The 18209-nt window shown below is 39.9% G+C and overlaps 1 protein-coding gene across 7 annotated transcripts in view; it reads left to right on the forward strand.

Annotated features, from left to right (window-relative positions):
- Positions 1–18209, forward strand: part of nav2a (neuron navigator 2a) — a 251668-nt gene that overhangs the window by 205540 nt on the left and 27919 nt on the right. For 5 of the 7 annotated variants that reach the window (XR_006372495.1, XM_044135764.1, XM_044135719.1 and 2 more), the window contains 7 exons: positions 5023–5152; positions 8392–8701; positions 9468–10176; positions 12546–12765; positions 14985–15262; positions 16789–16854; positions 17668–17712. Coding sequence is in view for 6 of the 7 variants with exons in the window: in XM_044135764.1 (XP_043991699.1) it covers positions 5023–5152; positions 8392–8701; positions 9468–10176; positions 12546–12765; positions 14985–15262; positions 16789–16854; positions 17668–17712 (1758 nt within the window). In the remaining variant the exon portion in view is untranslated. The remainder of the gene's footprint in view (positions 1–5022; positions 5153–8391; positions 8702–9467; positions 10177–12545; positions 12766–14984; positions 15263–16788; positions 16855–17667; positions 17713–18209) is intronic. The other 2 variants (XM_044135739.1, XM_044135747.1) reach the window with 2 other exon arrangements.

Raw genomic sequence — 18209 nt, forward strand, 5'->3', positions numbered from 1 at the left:
AGCCAGTCTAAGAACTGAAGGATGGTTTGCACCTTTTGGTTTCACCAAGCCAAATTGTGAACCCCATTGAGGTTTTGTAATGAATTGAATTTTTAGTTCAGTTTCAGTAAAACAACCAAAACAAACGCAAGAATCTAGTGCAAAAAATGGCTTGTGTTATTAATTTTTTTTACCAAAGAGAAAAGAGAAAAAATCTGATCTTACTCAATTTTTACTTGCGATTTGTGAAGCAGGAAGCTGTGTTCAGTGTCTTCTTCAGAGGCTTTTGTGCCTTTTCCTTCAGTAGATCTTGATGCAGCGCCCCTGCAGACCAGGAGGGGAAGAACTCTTTCCAATAAAATAGAAACATCTGCAATATTCATAAAATTAAAGAAAAGCTTTTTAAGTGACCATAATGAGTATGACCTTAAAAAGTTTTAATTTATTAATTTTGAGAGTGGGAACTTAAGCCCTCCATTAATAATATAATCAGGTGTTAAAGAACGAGATCACGGATACAAGCGGCCGAATGGGTTTTCTTTGTAGGGTGAAGAGACTCTCCCTTAGAGATGGGGTGAGAAGCTCAGTCATCTGGTCAGGATGCCTCCTGGTCGCCTCCCTGCTGAGGGGTCGCCCCACCGGGAGGAGGCCCCGGGGAAGACCCAGGACACGCTGGAGGGACTACGTCTCTCGGCTGGGCTGGGAACGCCTTGGGATTCCCCCAGAGGAGCTGGAAAGAGTGGCTGGGAAGAGGAACGTCTGGATAAAGTTGCTACCGATGGAAAATGGATAATGGATGGATGGATGATGGATGGATGGATGGATGGATGGATGGATGGATGGATGGATGGATGGATGGATGGATGGATGGATGGATGGATGGATGGATGGATGATGGATGATGGATGGATGGATGGATGGATGGATGGATGGATGGATGGATGGATGGATGGATGGATGGATGGATGGAAAATCCAGAAATTTTACTCAAGTAAGAGTAGAGATACTTCATAAAAAATTTGCTCCAGTAAAGGTAAAAAGTACAGTGTAGAAAAGGTAAATAAAAAAAATAAAAGAAATTAGTGAAGTGAATGTAATTGAGTAAATGTAACTAGTTACTACCCACCTCTGGACACAGTGGAGCGTGAAACCGAACCGCAGCAGCTGAAAATGAAATAAACTTCAGGTGTGAAAGAGTCTTAACTTCCCTACGACCCAGAAACATTTATAAACTGACCGTTTGGTTCTGATCCATTAGCTGTTGACTTGGTCTTTGCCAGCGCTGCCCGTGGTTAGCGTCTCAGTATCCTGTGATTGGTCGTAAAGGCTCGGCGGTTGGTAACAGGCGGGTTGCTCTGCCAGCAGGATGCTGAGGGCTGGGCCCGCCGCTTGGCCTGATCTCTAATTAGCGCTGGCTTGTCAGTTGCTCAGGGTGGATCTGTGTGGGAAATTGCAGTCCTACACACACGCACACACAGTCAGGACACATAAACCAGAGCTGGGAACCACACAGCAGAGCAAGTGGAGGATGAGGATTGTCATTTTTGTCTCAATCTGTCTGTGATGGCGCGGCTTTGACTCGTCCCGCCTGTTTGATGCTTCTCAAGCCTCAAGTGGCTTATTTAGGACACAGGGTGTGTTTGTGTGTGTTTGGCTGCGCAGCGTTAGCAGCGCTGCTGCGGCAGTGAAGTGGTTAACGGTCTCCAGGGAGGCTCAGGTTACCAGCAGCGGGGCAGGTCCTCTGCTCAGATCCTTTCAGCTCGGCACTCGGCGCAGACAGAGACAAACAGCGCCCGGGGGATGAAACACCGCTGCAGCAAGTGACAAAGAACCTCGATCCAGAACGAGAGAGGGAGCGCAGAGAAAGAAAGAGAGAGAGAGAGGAAAAAAGAGAGAGAGATTTGTTTTTGTGAATCCTTTCAGCAGCATGGAGTCATGAAGCTTTCTGTCCAGTTTGGCATTTTTGCACAGCGACCCGGTTCCCACAGCAACACCGGCACCCTGAACAGGTAGATACCAGACATAAAAGCAAGAAAAAGAGATTGAATTTAATGTTTGCTTTTATGTCATGTCCAATGTTTGGATTATTACACTGCAAAACATAAACCCTTACAAGTATTTTTGTCTACTTTTTCTAGTGCACTTGAAAAAAGGCTCACATAACTTAAAAGGAACTTTTATAGCAGCTCGTTTTAAGGCAATAATAACTTAAAATTGATGAAAAAGTACTAGTTCCACTGTCAGCTAAATTCAGTCAAAAAGAGATTACTCATGTTTGAAGTAAAATAATCTGACAGTAAAACTAATATTTTTTTCATCAGTACTAAGAAATTATTTACTCAAAACAATCTCCTATATCTAGCCGGAAAAAAATTACTTGTAAGTTATTTTAGTATTTTTTTAAGTGTACCAAGACATTTGCACTATAAACTAGGCTAAAAATACTTTGTAAGATTTTGTGTTTTTGCAGTGTAGAATCATAAAACCAAGTATTTTTGCCTATTTTATATTGCAAATATCTCAGTGCACTTAAAATAAGATAAAAGTAACTTACTAAGTAACCTATTTATTTAAATATATCCTATCCAATATCCTGCTGAAAAGTTAGTTTGTCTTTTTCCAAGAAAAAAAAAACTAGACAACATTACTTGGTAAAGTTTAGTGTTTTGCAGTGCAGCTGTCCATGTTTATTTTCTGTGAGCGGATTGCGTGTGGGAAATACCCCCAGTGGCCATGTGGAAGACTTAAACTGGTTCTGGTCTAAATCTCTCACCACGCTCAGCTCTTTTCTCTCTTCGGGTGCTTGCAGCTCTGTAAGCCGTGTCTGCGCTAAGCTTCTGCTTGATTTATTCAGCTGGTTAAATCCAGGAGGAAGTCAGGTCATCGGCTGGTGTTTGGGTCCGATGGTTGTCAGGAACCAGCTGATTAGGTTTTGGCGGTTCTCTGTTGAATCTGGGAATTGTGCCATTGGAAATGTCTGTTTTTGTTTAGCTTCTTAGTTTGAAGCCGTAATTATGATGTGAGGTCGCTGCTTGGTGGGAAAGTTCTGGGCGTGTAAGTTGACTACTGTGCAACGCCGCTTTGGGTCTGTTTATACCAAAGCTGCCTCTGTTTGGCTTTTGTACAAAGATCAAACTGGAGGGATGAATGATTAAGAACAAGACGGTATAAGTTGGTGGGAAATGAACCGTGTAGGCTCATTTTATTGCTTTGGAAATATTTCTTAAAGTCACACAATTAAAATATAAATCCTTTTCTTCTTTTATGCTGAAACATTTGAAATAGCATCAGCATTATTAGCATAGGTTAATATGTGAAAGTTTTCTATTAACCCGACTTAATAGATGATTCTTGATTCTTGATACAACATCACCTTATTAATGATTAAGTGATTTATCCCTCTTTTCATAAACAAATAGACTGAATCATGCTTCCATAAACAGAATATTACACTGCAAAAACACAAAATCTTACCAAGTGTTTTTGGTTTATTTTCTAGTGAAAATATCTATTACACTAGAAATAAAATAAAACTAACTTACAAGTAACTTTTCAGCAAGACTGAGGAGTTTGTTTTAAGTTTATAATTTCTTAATATTGATGAAAAGTGCTGGTCCCATTGGCAGATTATTTCACTTATAAGACTGGAAAAATGTCTTGTAATAAGTGAAATAATCTGCCAATGGAACTACTACATTTTCATAAATATTAAGGAATTATTTACTTAAAACAAGCTCATGAAAGTGACTTGTTAATCAGTTTTGTCTTATTTCTAGCAATTAAAATACTTAGTGAAATTTTAGTTTTTGCAGAGGCATTGATGCTTTCATTGAACAAACTGTGGAAAAAATATCAAAACTAAGAATCCCAACATTAAGGAATGTTTTGGGTTACTTTTAAACATTAATTGAGATTCATCATGAGAATAAAATATCCAAAATCTTTACATCCATAAATAATAAATGATACCATAAGTACTCTGGATTAGAAGAAAATTATATCAAAGGTAACAAATACTAGCTTGATAAAATCTGAAATGTATTTATCCTTTCAGCACTGGACAAAGTGTGTGTGTGTGTGTGTGTGTGTGTGTGTGTGTGGGTGGGTGTGTGGGTGGATGCGTGTGTGTGTATGTGGGCGTGTGTGTGTGTATGTCATCCCTGCACTGGCTGTCACCATCAGCCTCCCTCTGCTCCTTTCAGACCAGTGTTTGCCAACTGGATGGGCTTCCTGTCCCCCACAGCCTCAAAGCAGACACACACACTCACACACACCCCCCAGCAGACACACACAGACATATTTACAGATATCCTTAACTCTTGGCACGTTTGCTCTGTTCATGTGGGCCTATTTGAACAGCTCAGACACACAAACGCACCATGATGTCACCCCTCTATCGAGTCTTTGTTCGTATGACAGACAGCCCCATTCAGACGTGTGTGTGTGTGTGTGTGTGTGTTGTGTGTGTGTCCAAGTTGCAACCAGTTTTATGGAGAATAAAAGGAGAATCACCATGCAGTCACCAGATTCTTCTTTTACTCTCATTTCATGCTTCAATTAACATTTTTCGTCTTTTCCCATTCATAGAAAGTGATCTGTTTTTATATATTAAATACATTTTTAGAAAAAGAATGTTAATTTTGCATGCATCTTTGACTGACTGATAATATTAAACACATAAAACTCTAAAGGTCTATTTCTTCTCAGCAGGCTAATGCAAAGCAGAATTATATACAGTCAGACTTTATTTAGTCTCTTTTTGTGAATTGGAAGTTATTGACATAAACTATAATGTTGTTTTGAGACAATTGTAGGGTAATAATACAAATACACACTCTGAAAAATCAAACTTTAATTTCTAATAAACATGTAACACTGGAATTAGAAGATATTTCTGAAAAATAAATGGAAATTAATATGCAATTAACTGATTTATTGTTAATTCCAACAGGTTTTAGTCTCTCGTTTTCCTCATTCCCAAAAACGATTTGTTTACATGGACTGAAACGAGCCTCCATGTCTCTTCTTCTTCTTCTTGTGCAGCTGGGATGACAGCAGTTCGGTAAGCAGCGGCATCAGCGACAACATCGACACAGATGACATCAACACCAGTTCCTCCATCTCCTCCTACGCCAACACACCTGCAGCTCAGCGCAAAGGCCTCAACACACAGGTAAGTCAGAGGAAGCAGGATTCTCTCTGAATCCTACAGTGAAACCCAATTCAATCAATTGGAAGTTTAACGGAGTTTAAACTTCCAATCGAAGTGTCTTTATAGGACATTCCTACATGAGTTGTTTCCATTAGAGACACATCGATCTGATATTTGAGTCAGGCAGACATCTTTATTATGTTTTGTTGCTCAAAGCAATTGAGGCTACTGCTAGCTAGCTGCTAATATACAATTGCTAACCAGCTATCTATTTTACTGTTAACTAATGCCAGTTGGCTGGACGTCATTTGTCTTTGCCACTTTGTAGTTTGGCACTGCTATATAAGTTACGCTATCTTTTGTACATTTCTGAGTTCAAATCTTAAAATTTATTCATGATGGTCTTTAAAGGTCTTAAAATTTCTCAAATTTGAGTGGTTGAAACCTGCAGCAACCCTGCTAATGTGTTGGTAAAAGCTAAGCCTGAGGATGCATTCACACTAACACTGTTTAGTTCGCTTTAATCAAACTCCAGTTTGTTCTTCTAGAAATCTTGATTCGTTTGTGGAGATGTGAATACGTAATCGAACTCTGGTCCACCTAAAAAACTCCATATTGGTTCGGTTGAAGGGAACTTTATTGCGGTTTGAAAGCACCCACCAAGCAGACCGGAGAGCGCTCCAAAAGCAGGGCATTCTGAGTAAATACAACCAAAACAAACGTTAGTCTATTTTAGCGCTTACAGGAGAAACAGCTGGTGGCATTTTACCAACAACAAATCCTACAACCACTAAAATCTGGCGCCACTCCATTTTTGTTTACATTTCATGAAGAAGGAAGCCGTGGTGGTCTCCATGTTGTTTCCTTCTGTAGTTCTTGTTGCAGCGCCCCCACAGGTGAGGAGGGGAACAGGTTTTTTGATTAGTTTGGATCATTTGACACAGTGCAGTGAAAGAGAACCGCAGCAGCTGAAAATGTAACAAATGTTGCAGTTTTGGTCCCCAATTAAACCAAGTCTATTGGACTATCAGGTGTGGAAACTCCCTGAATGAAGCTTTTAACATTCGTTGTTTAGTTGGAGCACAAGCAAATTTTTCTAAGCTTACATGTGTCAGATGTCAGCAGACTCTTGTGCTTATTGTACTCACAGTATATTTCGTCTGATCTGAGGCCATCCCGTGTGTGATGACTCTTCATTATTGCTGCAGAGGTCAAGGTGCTGATTGAATAACAAAGGAAGGTACACAGAGCGTCTTTCTCTCACAGCAGCTGTACGACAGAGTGCAGGTAATGAGCTCTGCCTCGTCTGTCCTCAGGCAAGCCTGCGTCGGCTGGACTTTGAAGATCTCACAGTAGATCAGCTTGCAGCTTTTTAAGTGTTGCCTGGGTGACTGCAGAATTGTCATTGCAACAAATCCAGCTGTTGTTAGTAGGAAAGTTGTGGATATTTACGGTGCATTCACACCAGCACTGCTGTAATCAAACTTTAGTTTACTTGTCTAGAAAGTTTGGTTTGGTAAGACGATGTGAATGTAAAATCAAACTTTGATGAGGATCAAAAAGGCTCAATTGAAGTGAACTCAAGTGCAGTTTGAATGCATAGATGCACGCCAAGCAGAACAAAAGCAAGAAATGGACTACAGTGAAGAACATTCTGGGTAAATACAACCAAAACAAGCATGCAAGTCGATGCGATAACCGCAAAATGGCTCCTGGTCTTTTAATTTCATTTCATTTATGTGGTTTTGAACAAGCAAGCGCAAAAAACAAAACACTTCACTGTACAATTCACTGGACAAAACACAACACAATATAGTTTAATGGATGCGTAATTTGTTTGCTTTCCACCAATGCTAGAGTTTTTTTCTGCAACTGTGGTGTTTCCATTAAATAAGGAACTCAATTAAAACCACACAAAAATAAATTTCTTCATGCGATAAGTCAGTAAAATCAAGACAGGAAGTGGTAGGATTATAATCCTACCACTTCCTGTCTTCTTCTTTGTCGTTTCTGCCAGTAGTACATGAAAAAAGTAACGTTTTTTTCATGTAAAAATTTTTTTTCCATTGCAGTCTTGTAAAATATACTGATTCTGATACAGCTAAAAACCCACCTCATCCTAGTGCAAAAACGTTTTAGCAAAAAACTTTAATTTATTTTTCATACTTCCAATTATCGTAATTTTGAGGTCAATGGAAATGCAGCTGCTGTCTCAGATATATGCTGGTAGTTTGTGCCCCTCCAATAGACGCCACCTTCTGGCTAAACCGTGTTCTACGCCTCAGTATGTTGCAGCCTTCTCTGGTTTTTAATTTATTACTCCTTGCCAAAGACAAAAGAGGAATCCTACATCCGCTAAAATCTGATGCTACTTCATTTTTGTTTGCATTTTGTGAAGCAGAAAGTTGGCTCTCCTGCTTTCTGTAGAGGTTTATGTGTTGTCTCCTTCAGTGGTTCTTAGTGCAGCGCCCCCACAGGTGGGGAGGGTAATAGGTTTTTAATTAGTTTAAAATGCAGTGCGAATGTCGCAAATTTGTTCCCCAATCAAACCAAGTTTACTCCCAGGTGTGAACTCTGGTTGGCATTCACATCCATAACAAGAATGTGCCTGAGCAAAATGTTAATTAACCATGCAGCTGAAATGCTTCAACAGTGTTCCTCCTGGTTTGTGTAAAGTACATTTCCTGTGAGAAGGTCATTATCAGTTCACTAACCAGGATTCAGTTAATCTGAAGATCTGCTTCTTGTCAGACTGTAGGCTTGCTCTGACATGAAAGTGTACTTTTAAATTACTAGAACATTTAGTTCGCAAGCTGTGATGTGATCAGACATTGTGCTGTCCTGCTGTCTGATTGAACCAAGCACTTTTCTATTTTTTTTTTTCTTGCAAATTTTGGACTTGTGGACTTCAGAAACTTCCATGTTTTTTCTATCCGATTTCTGAGATAGATCTCACAATTTCTCTGTTTCAGTTTCAAAAGTTGAAAATTTGCGAGAAGAAAAACTGATCATTTGAGATGGATCTCAGAAAATTTCGGGAAAAAACCTGAAAAGATTTTCAAGTCAAAAATTTGAGAGAATGTAAATTTTTTGACTTTGCAAACTTTAAAAGCTTTTCTTGCAAAATTTGGACTTTTGGAGCTCAGAAATGTCCATATTTTTTCTAGAAAATGTTTTGGCAGAATTTTACTCCTTTTTTTTTTAACAACGCCGTTGTACTTTTCAGAACCTTTTGTCTAACTGTTCCTCTGTGTTTCCAGCCTGTGACAGATGCGGAGAAGCACTCTGCCTCCACAACAGCTCACCAAGCTTGGACTGGAGACGAGGTGAAGCGGCCCGACGGCGGGCTGGACGGCGGCGTCAGGATGGACGCCAAGTGGAGCCGCAGGAACTGCGACGTGTCCGATGAGTCCGACAAGGGTTGCTCAGGGAGGAAGACGCCCTCTGTGTCCAACACGGGCTCCTGGAGGAGAGGCATGAGCGCTCAGGTGGGGGTGACGTCGCCCCGCACAAAAAGCACCAGCAGCACTGGCTCCACGGTTTCAGTCGGCCTGAAGAGCCACGGCTCGGGTAAATCAAACTCCCATCGTTAAACATAGAAAATTATACCAAGAAAAACAATCAATTTGGCAACTTTTATTGTTTTTGGTGTTGCCTTTGTAGATAAATGGAAATAATCGCTGTGTGATTTTTTTTTGTTACAATATAATGGAGGATCAAGATTTAGTTTTCCTGGGTTTTATGTTGAATCTTTTCACATTTTGTATGTATTATTGGGATTGTGTGTTACTGATAAACACACAATATGCTTGTCAATTTGGACTTAAAGATTTATTGTCATACTTTGTGGTGTTGTGATAATTATTACTTGTTTCTTTAGGTAACTGTAAGGCTTTGATGTGGTAACAAATAAATTGTCCAGGAAATGACTGGGATAAACAGTGACAATAATCACTCAGCTTAGGAAGTGGCAGTTGGAACTGCAGATAAAAGGGTGACTTTTCAATGCAATTCATAACCTCTTTAAGATATTTGTAAGTAGGATGATTAGAAAATTATCCCAATTACAAAAAGTGTGCATCTGGATTTGCTCCATCTGCCGAAGAATCAGACTTGTACTGAAGGCAGGGCCACTCAAAATTATTCCAGGGACCACAAATGGTCCACGAGCCGCACTTTGGAAACCTCTGGCTTATATCATGATACGTTTTTCAGCCACATTGTCCATCTCTAACGTTTGAGTAAAATTTCTGGAGACTCCTCCCATCTATGATGTAATGTGAAACCGTTCTGGTTTTGTTAGCCTGCTCACCTGAATCATTTTTTCCCCCTGCAGGTAAAACCGACGACGTTAAGGTGTCGGAAAAAGGTCGCCTCTCTCCGCGCTCTAACGGCCTCCAGCGCTCGCCGTCCGATGCGGGGCGCAGCAGCGGCGACGAGGCCAAGAAGCAGCCGGCCCCCGCCAGCCGCGCCGCCGCCGCCCCGCTGACCCACACCGTCTCCGACCCGCAGTCTCACACGCTCATGCTGTCGACCCGCACCCCGACCAGCACCTTCGGCTTCAAGAAGCAAGGTCACGGCATGGTCACCATGGTTACCGCGAGCGGCGCCACCATCACCAGCGGCTCGGCCACGTTGGGGAAAATGCCCAAATCCGGCGGGCGCTCTCTATCGGGCGGCTTAAAGTCGGGCGGGCAGGACGTGGGGTCTGCGTTGGGTCACCATGACGACGGCTTCCTCCCGATGAGCGCCCGGTCCACTCTGCAGTACCGCAGCCTGCCCAGGCCCAGCCGCTCGGGGGCCGCCGCCCGTAACGGCAACCGCTCGTCCACCAGCAGCATCGAGGCGGCCGTGCTCTCCGTCACGTCTCACGGGAAAAACTCGTTTGGCGTCGCCAAGCCCAACGGGTCAGCGACGCTCCTGGCCAATCAGACGGATCGTGAGAAGGGCGTCTCCGAGATCGACAACCTGAGAGGCGGGATGCAGAGTGGCCCGGCGGCGGCGGCAGCGGGAAGGCAGCAGGTTTCATCACCAACGCTTCGCAGGTGAACACACATCTTCAAATTAAAAATACGATTCTGATTTTCAGGGTCACGATTCCATTCAGAAACAATTTTTAATTCAGAATCCAGTTTTTTTATTTAGGTTTTTTTATTCAGGAACAACATTTTTCCTTTAAACCAGGGCCGCAGTTGTCTGACCAATCACTGATCTTTAAGAAGTCTGACCTGCAAATTCTGATTTTGACCGAAACCAATTTTTATTTTTTTTTGTCTGAAATGTCGCTAAATGTAGAAATAAAGTCTCAGAGTTGGCAAAAGTGGGTTGACTGTTATTAATAGTGAATATGCAGACATGACCCAGTGAGCTGCGACAGTCAGACCTCTCACTGCAGAGCAGAAGAAGACAAAGGCTGATCTTTAGACCTTTGGCGAGGTAGATAAGATCGAGTTCCCATATTGTATCAAAATTAAGGAAATCTGTTAAAAAGTGCCATTTTCATTTGCAGATCATTTACCTTGTAACAAGACAATTTCCCTATGTTATTAGTTAATTTGTTTTCCATTGGAACAGGTAGTTTTTCATTAATATTAAGGAATTATTTACTTAAAACAAGTGGCTATATTTTGCTACACAGTTACTTTTAAGTTAGTCTTGTCTTATTTCAAGTGTGCCAAGATAATTGCAGTAGAAACTAGACCTAAAACACTTGGTAAGATTTTGTGTTTTTGCAGTGTAATATCAGGTTAACTAGCTAACTCGCTAACGTTGACGGCCCTAGTTTTTAAAGAAACCCTCCAGACATGATGAGCCACTCCAAGTGGGGCCCTCCTGTATGGGCTTGACTTCACCCCCCCAAAAAAACCTTCATCATGAGTAAGGGATCACACGTGTGGGCCTGTTTTACACACACACTCTCTCTCTCTCTCTCACACACACACACACTCAGTATGTGAGGTTAAATGAGGCCATTGTGAGAGGAGGCCTTGAGTGCGGCTGATCAGCTGCCAAGCCTCAGCCTCGGTGGTGAGGTTGGAGGGGCGGCAGGAGGGTGTGGCGCGCGGTAATGGAGTCTGCATCGTCTTACCTCAGCACTCTGCCCTCGTTAATGTGAGGCAGTGATAAGTCTTCAAAGAAATCCCCCGCCGCGGCTTCAGTCATCACAGCCCGCCGATTAGCCGAAACCAGGAACAAGAGGAGGGTTGTGGGTTCAAGTGCCGCTTCGTTCCGTACTGACTGAAAGCTTTTAAGGGCTTCTTTTTTCTCTACTGTTTTTATGAGTAAAATTAGAAGCTCTAAGCAGATTATTTTGGCCTTGGACTACTTACATTTACCCACTTACATTAACTTTAGTAACTTTTTGGAAAAAAATTACCTTTTTACCATGCTGTTCTTTTTACTTTTACTTGAGTAATTTTGTTATCAAGTCTTTTTTACTCTTACTTCAGTAAAGTTTCTGGATTTTCTTCCCATTGAATGAAAAACGAAGATGCTATAACCAAAAATTCACCAGATGGAGACCTGCAGGTTTTGTTAAAGTTTCATAAGTTTCATTTTGATTTGGCATTTTCTTTATTGAAAGAAACTGATTTGGAAAAATATATTTTGCCTGATTTTGTTATTTTTTGTTACTAACATAAATTATTGTCATTTTTGTCCATGAAATACCAAAATTTCCTCTTAACTTTATATTTTGATCCATCTGATGATGTAATTTTTAAATATTAAATGATTGATAATTTGATCTGTTACTCAATACTTGAAAAGACTTTTTACCAAATAGTTTTTTACTATTACTTGAGTAATTTTTTTAGACGGCTAAATTTGACTTTTGCTTGAGTAAAAATATGTTGAAGTAGTTTTGCTCTTTCTGTAGTATTATTTTTTTGGTACTCTGGTAGCAACTAGTTGTATTTACTCAAATACCTCAAAAGGAGTATTTTGGGCAAAGTATCCAAATATTGTACACAAGTAAGAAAAGAACTACTTCGACATACTTTAACTCAATTAACAGAAAATAGTAGCTGTGAAAGAAATTTCTCAAGAGTAAAAAAAAAAGAAGTATTTGGTATAAAGTATACTCAATACTGAGTAACTGATCAAATTATCAATAATGTAATATTTAAAAATTACATAAGATGGACCAAAATATGTAGTTAAGTGGAAATTTTGGACCAAAATGACAATAATTCATATCCGTAATAAAAAAACTGACAAAATCAGGCAAAATAATTTTTTTTCAAAATCAGTTTCTTTCAATAATAATAAAAAAAAACGTATTAAACTTTTACAAAAACTGCAGGTGTGTGTTTTTATGGCGAATCTTTGGTTAAAACATGTTTGTTCTTCACTCAGTGATTGATTGGTTCAACCACATTTAACCTCCTCCTCTCCTTCACTGATGCACGTTTAGGTTATTTGGTGGAAAGGGCAGTAAACAAGCTCCAGTCACCACAGCTGAAAACCTGAAGAACTCCACTGTGATCTCCAACCCCCACGCCACCATGAACCACGTTCCCACGGTGCTGGAGTCGCCTGATGGCGTGCTGGGAGGCGGGGACAGTGAGACCAGCAGCCCCCTGTTTGGAGGCCGAGCCCCGGGGTCAGGAACTGGGACTCTGGGCAGCGAGCAGGTGAGACACTTTAACTGGATTTAACTGGATTTTGTAACATATATTTCACTTCAGCTGATCAGAGTGTTAACATTTGACTTCCTGTTCCTTTGGGTTCAAATATGAGGTAAAACACAGGTGACTTTCATTCAATTTCTCTTTAAAATACTGCTGAATGTGGATTGAGCTTTATCATGGACACAAAAATAATTGTAATTTCTCACCAAACGTTGCTCATATTTATTGTCGGAACAATATTTATGGCTTAAAAGCTGCCTTTAAAACACAGTGCATATTTAGAAAACATACGAGTAGCTTCCCAAAGATTTAGTTCCTCAGGGATCAGTCTTCTGCCTTTTTTATTCATTTTTATTCATTTAGTTACATTTAAAATCACACACTCAAGTCCTGTGAATTCTGGTCAGCTGCTACCTCTTTAATTCCAGGTTTAAAAGTGGTAGCCCTGTAAGGGGGAAAAACGAAAGCAGACACGACACGGACACGACGTTACTCCTTTCGCTCCCAGTGTTGATATGGAGGAGCAGAAGCAACACGTTCCACTACATCGATTCAGACAAAACCAATCGAAACACGACTGGTAAACAAACTACAGATGCAGATAATCAAAACAATTAGATCTAATATTAACAGGATCAAATGAGTATTATACCCTGCAACAAAAGCAGCAAGTATTTGTGTCTTTAGTTTATACAAGAGTAAACTGTGGCGGTGTTAAACGTGGGAGTGTGTTTAAAGAGCTGCTTACAGGCCTTTGGTGGGAACACTGGGATTATTCTGCTCTCACCTTACTAATACCACAAACACCCGACTTCTTAATTCAACTCCGGTTCAGGTGAAGCGCAGACGCCCGTTTTACAAACTGTAGATGAAAATCCTTTCAGGCCTGGGATGTTTGAGCGTGCTCGGTCATGAACTCTGCTTCCCGTTTTCACATGATTCCGAAGTTTTGAGCTGAATGGCTGTGAGTCACGTTATGACACACACAATGTTGTTTGACGAAAGAGAAGTCATGTCTCCACAAACAAAAGGCAGTTCAAAAGTTTATTAAATTATTTTAGATTCAATTCATTCTGGAATGAAAGCGGACAATGTAAGTACATAATGTCAGGCCTGCAACTGGAATTTGATTCAAGATAATGAGTATTAAGTCTTCGTCTCAATATAATGTTGCATCTGGTATGTTGAGTGAAGGTCTTTCATATTAGGATGTTTCATCAATTTATTTTCTAGAGAGATTTCGGAAATGGCAAAGATAAGTGTTTTATGTCAGTAGATATTGCTAATAATTGATTGGATTTTTGTTTTAAATATCTGAAATATCTTTTTTATCCATAGGTTTTACTCCATACTGTTGTTCTTTTATTTTTAAGCAGTTATGAAGAACTGTGGGACAAGCTTAAACTGCTGCTGCGCAAGTTACTCAACAAGTTGTTGCTAGGTAACCACAAGTTACTCTGCAGGTTGTTGCTAGGTAACAAAAGAGTGAGTGAGTCAGTTGATGACACCACCCTTGCTTAGTTAGCTGTGGGAGGTTGAATTCACATTTTGCTGGTTTTTATACTTCGATTTGGGTTTCTGCAAGGTCTAAAAGTAACCCAAGTGCTTAAAAAACCAACCTTCCGCTGACTTTGTCAATAAGTTGAAGTTTTTTGGTGTCTGGAAAATGAGCCATTTGAAAGACTGGTGTTTTGATTGATTTACCATTCAGAAACCTCTTGCTACGTTCTTGTTGGTTGCGCTGGACGCTCTACTAACGCTTTTCAAAGATGTTCAGTTGTATAATTGAGGATCTATTTGGAGCCATTTTCACATGTGTGTCTAAACATTGAGATGTGGGCGTGGCTAGCAGCAGCTTGTTTGGATTTAAAGTGACAAGTCGTCCTCAAACAACTCATTATGGACTGAGCAGACTAAAATCTAATTTTTTAAGAATGATTTTGTGCAAAACATGTAACCCACAGGTTTTGTGTAGACCATAGATCTAACGTAACCTGTTCAAGGCAGCATAATAAGTCAACTTTAAACTGCTGCTGCACATGTAACTCAACAGGTTGTTCCTATTTAACCAAAGAGTTCTGTGAGACGTTGAGTGTTTAAAGCCTTTCCTCTGCATACATCTCCCAGAATCCCGTGCGGTTTTAGATCAGGGTTCAGTGAATTTTCTCTATATTGATATACATTATTATTGATTTATCTAATCTTAGACATTTATCTTGCAGGCCTCCAGCCCAGGATCAATGTATTCCTCCACTGGTCCCTCCAACAGCCTGACATGGGGAACCACCTTCAGCGGCTCGTCTGTGCCGAGCAGAGAGGGCACCCTGGGTGGGCACGGCGGCGCAGGCAGCGTGGGATTCCCCTCAGTCAGCAGCATGCACACCAGCAGCGAGTCCATCGACATGAGCCTGAGCAGCGCCGGCGGGCTCGGGACTCACCGGGAGGACACCATCTCTGCTCTGGGTCGCGCCGGGAGCGTCAAGACCGGCATGTCAGAGAGGTACGGACGGACGGGATGGGTTACGGAAATTATTAGGAGATGGACACTTTTGTTTGTTTGCTGCTATTTGACTGAACACCAAGTTAAAAAGTTTGCATAACTATTAGACTTAATGTACTTGTTTGATAATTGCATCATTGTTCTCAGGTTCATTGCAGAAATATTTGACTTCTTTGAACAAACTTCACTGTATGTACACTGCGAAAAGCACAAACTGTTACCCAGTTTGTCTGGTTTCTAGTGCAAATATCTTAGCACAGTTGGAAAAAAGACTAAAATGTCTTACAAGTAACTTTTCAGCAAGGAATAACAGCTTATCTCACATAAATTATTTAATGTTGATGAAAAAGAATTAGTTCTACTGGCAGAATATTTTACTTATTATGAGATATTTTTCCCATGTTATAAGAAAAATAATCTGCTAATAATAGGTCTTCTTAAATTATTTTGTAATGATAAAATAATAGTAATTATTAATAAGAACTGCTAGGTTTTATGGTAAGTTTTATTTAAAAAATGTAGAAATTTTTGAGTTTCAAAATGTTCTACTTTTGAAAATCTAAACTTTTCCTGTTTTTTCTGGAAATATCTGAGATCAATCTGAAAATTTCAGCTTTTTTTCTAGCAAATTTTTGACTTTTTAAACTCAGAAATCCTCTTGTTTTTCCAGAAAATTTCTGAGAATTTTTTTTTTCCTAGCAATTTTTCAGCTTTTTGAACTCAAATATTTTCAACTATTTTCTATAAAATTTCTGACACCAATCCTTAAAAATGTAAATACATTTCTTTTATTTTCTTCTAGCAATTGTTCATCTTTCAAAAATGTTCATGTTTCTTCCTTGTGCTTTTCATTAATCTCAAAATTTCCGTTTTTTGTAGAATTTTTTCAGCTTGTCAGGACAGAAATGTCCTTTTATCAAGAAAACTTCAGAGATCATTCTCAAAATTTCTGAGTCTTTTCCTGCAAATTTCTGACCTTTCAAACTCAGAAATTTACTTTTTTTTCTAGACAATTTTTGTGCTTAATCTGAAAATTTCTGAGTTTTTTGGTGGCAATTTGATAATATTTTTCTTTTTCTTGCAATGACTCTAATCTGGCATCGTTTATACGGCTTTTTCTAAGTGTCAGACAACAGGACCAGACTTCTATTACAGGCAGGAAAACCAACACTCCTTAACAATCCTCTTATTTCCTTTTTAAAAATTTCTGAATTAATCAGTTGCACAAAGCAGCCATGATGTTGGAGTTGTTTGTAGTTGCAGCCGCGGCGAGGAAGCTATCATGATTTTTGTCAGTGTAGCGGATTCCTTCCTGACAGCTTGACTGTGTAAAGTGACTAGAATGCCTCAGAGGAAACATTTTATCATTTGGGCTCCAGGCTGTGACATCAGTGAGGTTTCTCTGTTGAATCCTTGCTGTTGATTTCTACTCTGAGACATTCCTTCATCTACCTCACTCTCTAAAACTTTACTGTTTCTCTTGTGTCTGTTGTGCGTTTTCTTTTCCCCTTCCTGTCTTCCATCAGTCCCCTCTCCTCGCCCTCCGCTAGCCCCATATTCAGCCGAAACACGCTACCTCGGAGGCAGGACAGGTAAATGTACCTGTGTGCGGTGTTAGGCTGTTGCTGAGGTGGGTGGTCCTGCTAAAGCACCACCTGCTGCCACACAGGGAGCCCCCGCCTCTGGGATTCCAACCTGTAATCTAGCTTCAGCGTTTTGTCCCTGTGTGGTAGTCTGTGGTTATTTTTAGGACTCCTTGAGATGAATGGAAATTATGAGTTTCAGGTTGTGTGTTTTAGTTTAGCTGTCACATACTGCCATCTTGTGGTTGAGAATAGAGCTTACAGCAAAATTGGGTTTTTCCGTTTTCCACTGAAATATGAAATATCTGAAAAAGACTTGAGTATAAAGTCCTAGCTAGTCTAGTTTTCTAGTTAATCTTGAAAAATGCAGTTTATTTATTTATTTATTTATTTATTTATTTATTTTTTTGCTAAAGCTTTTGACGTTCTGAAAAAATAAATAAAACCCTCCAGTTTGGACATTATTTGCTTGCTATGGCAGAAGATTAGGGTCACTGAAAAAAAAAAAAGGAAAAAGAAGTATGGCTATTTTCAGAGAATTTTGACTTTAATCCCAGAAATCTAATCTCAGGATCCTGACTTTTTTATTTTTATTTTATTTTTATTTTTTTTTTTAGAATTTTGACTTTTTTTCTTGGAAGTTTTACTTTAATTTTCTCAAACGTCTGAGATTAAAATAAGATTATTTTTTTTCCAGTGACCCTTACCCTCTTCTGTTGTAGATTACATTGTTAAAATAATTTGAGCCATTTCTTCAGAGACACGTTTCCTTGCCTCCTCCCTCCATTTGTGTTCCTCTTCTGAAGTGTTTCTCTCCCACAGCGGGCCACATTGTGGTAGAAACACTCTGCCTAAGAAGGGATTCAGGTACCTCATTTGTTTTCCTGTTGGGCACTTTGCACCTTTCCTCTCCAGTTTTACCAGCCTCTGCTTTATTTTTGTTTTTTTTCGCAGCGTCCACATCATCTTGTTAAGGCTTCTGCTCACGCTTTTCAAAATCAAGATTTTGTTTGGCACTTGGCACATGTGTTGTTGTGTTTAGTGTTTGTCCCTGTACAGATTTATCAGTGTGTGGTGCTGGGGCAGGCATGACTTTTTTTTTTGTATCTGGGGTCAAATTTTCTCTTTTTTGCCGTCTTTTCTGTTTTTTTACGTTGCTCAAAGCTTTTAAAAACGTTCACGCAGTTGTAATATGTTGCTGCAGCATCTGTCTCATCTTCATGTCAGATCCTGGTGATTAATCTGGCTGCTTGAAGCAAAAATAAACAACAAAATCCAGCTCACTTATTGATAAAAAAACAATAAAATCCCAAATTCTCCATACAAAATGTCCAGTTTGATGCCCTGGCTTTGGTTTTAACCCA

Source organism: Gambusia affinis, linkage group LG02, assembly GCF_019740435.1.
Source record: "Gambusia affinis linkage group LG02, SWU_Gaff_1.0, whole genome shotgun sequence".
NCBI classification, from domain to species: Eukaryota; Metazoa; Chordata; class Actinopteri; order Cyprinodontiformes; family Poeciliidae; genus Gambusia; species Gambusia affinis.